Genomic DNA, 7960 nt, shown 5'->3' with positions numbered 1-7960 from the left:
TCAAGGGGATGCATTTTTTTCTTTTTCCATTACCAGAAGTGAAAACAACAAAATAAAGATTTTCTCACAAGCCTCACAGATAATTTATCTGAATCTTTTTCACTTTCATGTCAAAAGTCATAACGTCTGAAGAAAATGATGAGATCATTTCCTGTTACAACGATCCTCAAAGACACCAAACCTTCTCTTTGTATTGAGCCAGAAACAAGTAGTCCATTCATCAATTAGTTGGTGACAGAGAAACAATCAATTAGGTACATCTGAATAATCTATTGCAACCCAATAAAACATTTTATACATAAATTCTGCTTTTACTGAGTTTATACATTCATTTTTTATAACGTCTTAACAACCACTTGGTAACCACCCCCCAGCGATGCCTTCACAAAGACCTCTGGTACTCCAGAACCACCTTCTGGTTACTTTAGTATCATCTGAAAACCTTTTTAAAGGGAATCTAACCTTTTATTTGGGTTGGCCCCATGATGGCTTAGGGCCCTGTTTTAATGACACAATAACAATCACAAAGTGGTTTTGAGGTCTTGGGCACACGGACTGTGCTGGTGCCTCTAAGCTCACCTGCTGTTTTGTTCATGTGTGTGTTTGTTCTCCCTCTAGCAGCTTCTTTAGTGTCTTTGATTTGCATAGATTTAACTTTTTATCCATCCCACATGAAATTCTCCATAAGAAGATTTGCTCACAGCAAGGTCTCGGGTTCAAGCCCTGGTCGTCTCAGGCCTTTCTGTGTGGAGTTTGCATGTCCTCCCCGTGTCTGTGTGGGTTCTCTCGGGGTTCTCCGGCTTCCTCCCACCATCCAAAGACACGCAGGTTAATAGTTCACTCTTAATTCCCCCTCAGGTGTGAATGTGAGGGGTTGTTGCTTTCTGTGTGACCTGTTATGGACTGTGGACCTGTCCAGGGGGTTCCCCGCCTTTCACTCAGTGTCAGCTGGGATGGGCTCCAGCAGAATAAACAGAATAGACAATGCAAGATATAATAGATAAATAAAAGTCATATCCACACCTTATATATACATTGCACAGGTTGCAGCAGGAGGTAGGGTCACGGTAGTCAAATAAATATAATTGTACAAGACAAAATCTATACAGAAGAATAATTTAGAGGTAAAATAGAAAATAGGGATATGGATGAGTGATGGGAATTATGGCTCTTGAAGGGATGTTATGGCTCTTCATTAGTACTACTTCTGTTGGCCACTGCCTAAGGTACATTCTTATTTGATGCCTACTTTCCTTTGCAATAAATAATCAAACAACTCTACACAGACATGCATTGTATATTTATAGTAGGAATTAGTCATTTTGTTACTAATTTGTTGGTAATTGTCTTTTGATGTATGTATTGGGATGGAGCTGACTTTAATGTAGCACTGCAGAGCAGCACAGTGTGACCTGATTTCACTGCAGCAGTTCTTTGGTGGACGTCTGGTCAGAAATTTCACTCAACACACTGGTTTTGTCCCTCTTCGTACATTTCTTCAAGGGAATCTTTCTGCGACAACTGAACTGAATTAAATGATAATTAAATACATCAAAGTGAAACTCATTTCTGTGTTTTCAGTTTAAAGAACAAAATAAATTCATGCAGCAAACAAGAAGTCTTCATTTGATTTGGTTAGATTTTCTTTTTTATCTTCAGGCTACTGAGCCACATTTGACCTTTTTCGATTAGTTAGCCGACCGCACTTCTGTTAACGTGAAAGTTTGTTTTGGTAATTATTGATGAATTACAGCTTGTCATGCAAAATGATTTAAATGTGAACTCATTGTGAAAGAACTCTTCTGTATTCAGTACAGACGATATACTTACCATATCACCGTTTGGTACTTCCTTCCAGGCTGTTCTTCCTCTCTGTGTCCAACACACATCATCATCATCATCATCATCATCATCATCATCAGTATAAACATACACAATAAATAATTAGCTGATGAAGGCAGAATGTTTTTCTTACCTCTTTATACTTTTGTAGTACAGCACAAAAAGTCCTGCTGTTAGAACTACAACCAAAATGGCTCCAACCACCAAACCTACAATAACACCTGTGACACCAGTTTGACTCCCTGAAACAGAAAAAGATTCAGTTTATTGAACTTTCTACTAACCAAACTTCCACGAGTGGACTGACTGATAATTCCTGTAGTATCAACATGTGAGGTTGCAGTCTGTTAATAATGCTAATATGTTCATGTTGCCACTTGTCTGAAGAACTTCAAGATATAAATGATCATCCTGGTGTTTAAAGCAATCAAAAATTCAGTACCAACTACCTGCGATGACCCCAGCAAAGCCCTGACAACCACATGGCAAGTGTTGGATAGGTTTCTTTCTAAATGTAATAGTACTAGTTACTTTTAAGTAGTAAGTTCCATGTTACTTTGTGTAGAAAAATATGATCACAATCACCTGCAGAAGTATGACTAAAACTAAACCTGGGATTTTATGCTGAGAGTTTGACAGTTTTAGACTTGATGTCACCTTCTATCCTCAGCAGGGTGTTGGTTATGTTTGTCTCCTCGTCATCGCTGAGTTCACAGGTGTATATCCCCTCCTGTTTCAAAGACAAGTCTTGTAGTGTGAGGCTGCCTGACTCAGACACACCCTTCACCTGCTGCCTCCACTCCTCTGAGACTGTGTAGGGGACGCTGGTCCTGGTCCGGTTCAGGATGATCCGACTGCGGTTGAATCTCCAGACGAGGCTGAAGTTCAGAAGGGAAGTGTTTGAGGCAGAGCAGGGGATTGTTGTGTCAGAGCTGGAACCACCGAGAGAAGCTGGAAATATACAACACAAAACAAAAGATAAATAAACAGATCCAAACACTTGTGAATCAAATCTCTTCTTACAGGAGTTTGTTGTTGCAGGAATCTTTCATATCAGTGCAGACACCAACCTGGTTTATTGGTTTAGTTGACAGATTAGACGTAATACTCACTCAGTTCCCTCAAAGTGGCTCTCCTCCTGTTCCTGCGAGTGCTGACGGTGCAGCTGTAGACCAGATCAGTAACCCTGTCTGAAAGTATCAGAGAGCTGTTGATGTTGTAGAGCTGCTGTTCAGTCTGCTGGACTCTGGTTGTGTTCTTGAAGGCCACGTTGGACGGAGGTCTGGTGGACCAGGTGAGTTCAGGCTCAGGGTAGATCCCCTCTGAGCTGCAGGTGATCCTGTTTTCTTCCTGCTCCATGTCGACTTTATGGACCGGAGCTGCAAAAACGGAGGGTCTTGATACTGTGTACAAATGAATTCACTAATAGTTTTAGATTAGCACAAATGCTAAATTTAAATGTTAACTGCACATTAAGAAAATACAAATTGATGGTTTTGTGTATTTACTATGTGTTTCTCTTACCGTCCACTTGTAGGTTGATAAATGAATTCTTGTTGCCTCTGATGATGCTGGTGAAGCACTTGTATCTGCCTTGGTCCTGAACTTCCACCCATGTCAGATGGAGCGAACCGTTTCCTCCAGAGATCTGGTCCTTGAACAGTGATGTCCTGCCTCTGAAGTGCTGGCCCTGGTATCCCAGCTGGTCTTGGTTGTTGTAGTAGGAGTGGACAGGAGTGTCTCCTGCTGTCACATGATACCAGTGGATGACTGCATCAGTGCCGCCCTGGAAGCTGCACGGTAAGATGCAGCTCTCCATAAAAACACAGGACACCTCAGCATCTGCAACACATCACGGCCCTTTTTCAGAAAGCAGGTTTAACAAACTCTGAGCTCTGAGTTGACCGAGTCTGAGATGTGAAACTCTGAGTTTTCAATTCCAGAAAAGCTGATCAGAATTATTTCAATCAACTCTGAGTATGTTGAGCCTGATGCAAGCGTGTGGATGAAAAAAAGCCTTCGGGGTCCACCCTGGACAGGCCGCCAGTCCATCACAGGGCCACACATAGACAAACAACCAGTCACACACACACCTAAGGACAATTTAGAGTCACTGTTGCAGCTCAACACAAACAGCCAGTTGCAGGAGGTGTCCGCTGTGCCGAAATGACACATTTTATTTTATTTTTTTTTACTTTCTCAAGCATTTTCAGTACAATAACCTCCTCAATCACGGCAACCTCTTTGACACAGATACAGGCCGTCAAAGGCGCACACACAGTTTAACACCCACAAGCACATCCACACCTTTAAAACAGCGGCACGGCAAGTCCACTGAAAAAGCACTTGTAAAGTTACTCACCCCTCTGAAAGGCATCCGACGAGCCTGCATTGAGCAAAATCTTACAAAATGTCCTCAGTAATCCAAAACAATCTTATCTGGGAGCTTTGCGATCCTCTCCTCCTGTTCTTTTCTCTCCTGTCTCTTCCTAAAACTACTTTTATGTTTGAATAGCATGTGTGTGCTCTGCTAGTCTACTTGGCAGATTATGTGTTTCACCGGGTTTCTGGAGTCTTGAAACGAGAGATTTAGAATAAATATTGAGTATTCTTCTACTTTCTGTCAGTTACATGAAGAATCAATTTTGGTTGGATGTTGAACTTCATATGAAAAAGAAAACTGGACAAACAACTTAAGGAAAAAACATTCTTATATGTTTTGAAAGAAAGGAGAAGCAAAAAGATGTAATTTATCTTGTACAGTTGGTTTTATTAGCCTACTGGGGAAATTCCACATCCACAAGAAAAAACAGACAGACTCCAAACCACACTTTGGACACTTTCTCCAAGAACCGCATCAATATAGCACCACAATTAAACACATTAAGTACAAGAAGCAGTCAAGACTAACTGGGTCTTTGACCAGTTTCTTTTGGACAGTTGATATAGTATTTAGAATCCACTTTACTCTTTTTATTTCTTTTGCTATTTCTTTGTCCTTCCTTTATTTTTATTTATGTATTTTCTCTTCTTATACAGCTTCTCCTGATTGTTTTGTGTTTATAATTCCAAAAAATATCTGGGGAAAAAATGTCCTCTTGATACTGATGATTCTGTTGAATCTGTGGAATCAAATGTTTTATACTTCACCCTGTACCTTATAGCCTACTAGTAGTGTCAGACACCATGGTAAAGGGGGAAATGCACACACACATTTAAGTGTATTAATACTATCTGATCTTGCAAGCAGTTGTTTTGAGGTGAACTGGGTGTCTACTGTTGACAATGAGACAAGAAGCATTTTAACCGATAAACTCCAGCTCGTACTCAGCAGCGCGCTCCCGTCGCGGTCCCCACTGGTCGCTTATCAGCATAATCTGGATTTTTCATGGATCAGATGTATCCCAATCCTTCTAAAAGGTTTTGGACAACACAAACTGCAGCTCATGAAAACCAAGATTGGATAAAGTGATGAATGTTTTTCATTTTAATAAGCCCTTTTTAACATTTGATCAAATCTGATGACTGTAGCTGTATACGAACACGCCCAAACCACTGTGATATAACTTCCGGTCAATGACATTTCAATTCTTGCAGGAGGGATGGTTTTATCTGTTTAGTTTCGTTTTATCCGCCCCTCCTGCCTCTTCTTTCCTCTTCTTTCCCCTTCTTTTCTATCGCGGTATAAAAGGCCCTGGACGCTCTCATTCGCTATATCTGATATCTCTGAAGTAAAAGCTTCACTCACCTCCTCCTTCTGCAGGAGATAACATCCAGAGAAAACTCCGGACAACCAGAGACGCGACAGAGCCGACCTTCATCCTCCACTGGATCAATCTGTTCCTTCACAACAGAAGCTGATCACATCATGTGATCAACTTTCATCTGGTTATAATAAAGATCCTCCAGAATAAACCAGCTGAAAATGAAATAAAACAACAATAACAGTGCTACATTTTGTTAAAAGTTCATGTAACCTGCATTTAGAGAGAGCACGAGAGAGCACGAGAGAGAGAGAGAGAGAGAGAGAGAGAGAGAGAGAGAGAGAGAGAGAGCATTGCCCACCTTTTTGTCAGAGCAGTGCGCTCCTCTCATCGAATAGGCTACAAGTCCAATTATATAGACATCAGGCCTGTACTGACGTTGGGCTGGCCCAATCACATCTCTTACAGCCCGCACTCCCCCCCCCCTCTGCTCCAGCTGTTATTATCCAAAAAATAATAATTCGCCAAATGCGCGTAAATAACCGATATGTAGATATAAGCTAAAAAAAAAAAAAAAAAGAAGCTACTGATTACTGCATTACATTCTGAATTGTCACCCGCCACCTAAATTTTATCCTTCCCTTTATAAAAATAAAGACTTTTCCATAAATTGATGCAGAAAATGTCTCCAGAATTCAGGAAATTAAGTGTTTAATGCTCAAACTCTACTGGAGGACCCCAGACCCCCTATCGAATATATCCTATAATTTTTAACTGAATTCTGATTAATTAAGCTAATTTATCATTGAGGTGACAAGGTGCCATTTGCACATTTAAAAAGCATTTTGGCTACGTCAGGCATGCCTGCATGTATGTAGACTCAGCTGGGATTAAATTAAATGAGAAAAGTTGATCTGCAGGAGAAACATATCTGACATCAATACAGGATGCCTGACAGCCTTACTGCATTATATTACACTATTCCTCTTATTTTGAATTGTCACCTGAAACATTTCCTCAATAAATTGGTGCAAAGAAATTCACCAGAATGTTTAAAGACCAAATTTTTCAGGGGGAGGATTCCCAGACCCCCCCCAATTTAATATTATCAGTGTTAATTATTATCAGTAGTAATTATAAAATACTACTAATTGTACTAATTATAAAATATAAATATAGGCTATATATATATTATACAGACTGGCGACCTGTCCAGGGTGTACCTCGCCTTTTGCCGATGTCAACTGGGATTGGCTCCAGAGTCTCTTCTTTTCATGCCTCCTACTTCTACTGTAGCCCACCACATCTCATGGCCTCAGAGAGAGATACTCTACTCCTTTTACTTCACTACATTTATCTGACAGCTTTAGTTACTTTACACATTTACATTTTTATGAACAATACATATTAAAATATGTTTTTTTAATCAATTAAACTTTCCAACAGTTTATACAAGTTGTCCTTACTGCTGTTTCTGTTTTGTCTTGTGCTTTTGGGCTCCTGTCACCAGAACCTGCCTATAAACTATTCTGTAACTCATCCTGCAGCTTCGTCTGCGTTTGGTTCCTTGAAAGACACATTTAAATCATTTTTCAATGGAGGAAATAATCAGCAGATTGATCCAGAATCAAAAACAATCATTTGCTGCAGTCTGATACAAAATCATTCAGAATGAGCTCCAGCTCAACAACTACAGCAGTAACATCCTGCTTTACATTAATGATGAGGAATAATGATCTGATGAAAGAATCCAACAGACACAGAGAGATTTTTTTTTGCTTCAGTCTGAATTTGTGTTGCAACATCATAAAAACATGATGTTCCAGTGAAGATTTAGTGATGAAGAAAATCAGCATTTCAAAATGTGAATATATTTCACATTAACATTAAAGTCGGAACAAATGTTACAAACTTCATTGTTTGTAAATCAACAAACTGTTGTTGGGTATTTCTAATGTAGAAATTTATATTTTGGTTTAAGATAAAATCACAGTTTCTAATAAGCTTGAACCAAAACATCTATAAACTCACTTTTTATCATGAAGTAAAAGGAAAAGTGGATATAAATTATACTGATACAGATGAAGATAAACAATCCAAATGTAAAGCAGCAAATATTCATTGTTACTTGTATAAATTGCTGAGTAGTTTAATTTATAACAAAACATCAGATGTTATAAGTTGTAAGTAGCTTTTGGATTCTTCAGAGCCGTGCCTCAGTCTGAGGTGCAGCTTTAATATTTCAGTGTCTGTTCAGTCAGTTACTCATATTGATGCTTAACCACCTTATTTACTATATTTTGCTTTACTTTTACTTGTTCAGTGGCAATAAAAATGAATATTATTTAATTTAATTGAATGGATTAATGTTCATATTGGCAATAGTACATTTACTAAAGTACTGTACTTAAGTA

The 7960-nt window shown here is 39.2% G+C and overlaps 1 protein-coding gene across 2 annotated transcripts; it reads right to left on the bottom strand.

Moving 5' to 3' along the window:
* Positions 1–5758, bottom strand: LOC123968273 (CD276 antigen-like). 2 transcript variants are annotated; one of them, XM_046044923.1, is made up of 7 exons: positions 5591–5758; positions 3367–3684; positions 2955–3221; positions 2500–2793; positions 1976–2084; positions 1831–1872; positions 1–961 (listed from the first exon to the last, which is right to left on the bottom strand). In XM_046044923.1, the coding sequence occupies exons 1-7, from the start codon at positions 5661–5663 to the stop codon at positions 844–846; spliced, it is 1221 nt and encodes a 406-aa protein (XP_045900879.1). In that variant the 5' UTR covers positions 5664–5758; the 3' UTR covers positions 1–843. The 2 variants fall into 2 exon arrangements, with proteins under 2 accessions (XP_045900879.1, XP_045900886.1); XM_046044930.1 differs by having other exon boundaries at positions 1–958.
* Between the last annotated feature and the right edge of the window lie 2202 nt (positions 5759–7960).

This window comes from Micropterus dolomieu, linkage group LG01 (assembly GCF_021292245.1).
Source record: "Micropterus dolomieu isolate WLL.071019.BEF.003 ecotype Adirondacks linkage group LG01, ASM2129224v1, whole genome shotgun sequence".
Lineage (NCBI taxonomy): Eukaryota > Metazoa > Chordata > Actinopteri > Centrarchiformes > Centrarchidae > Micropterus > Micropterus dolomieu.
This window is presented reverse-complemented; position numbering and strand designations above follow the sequence as displayed.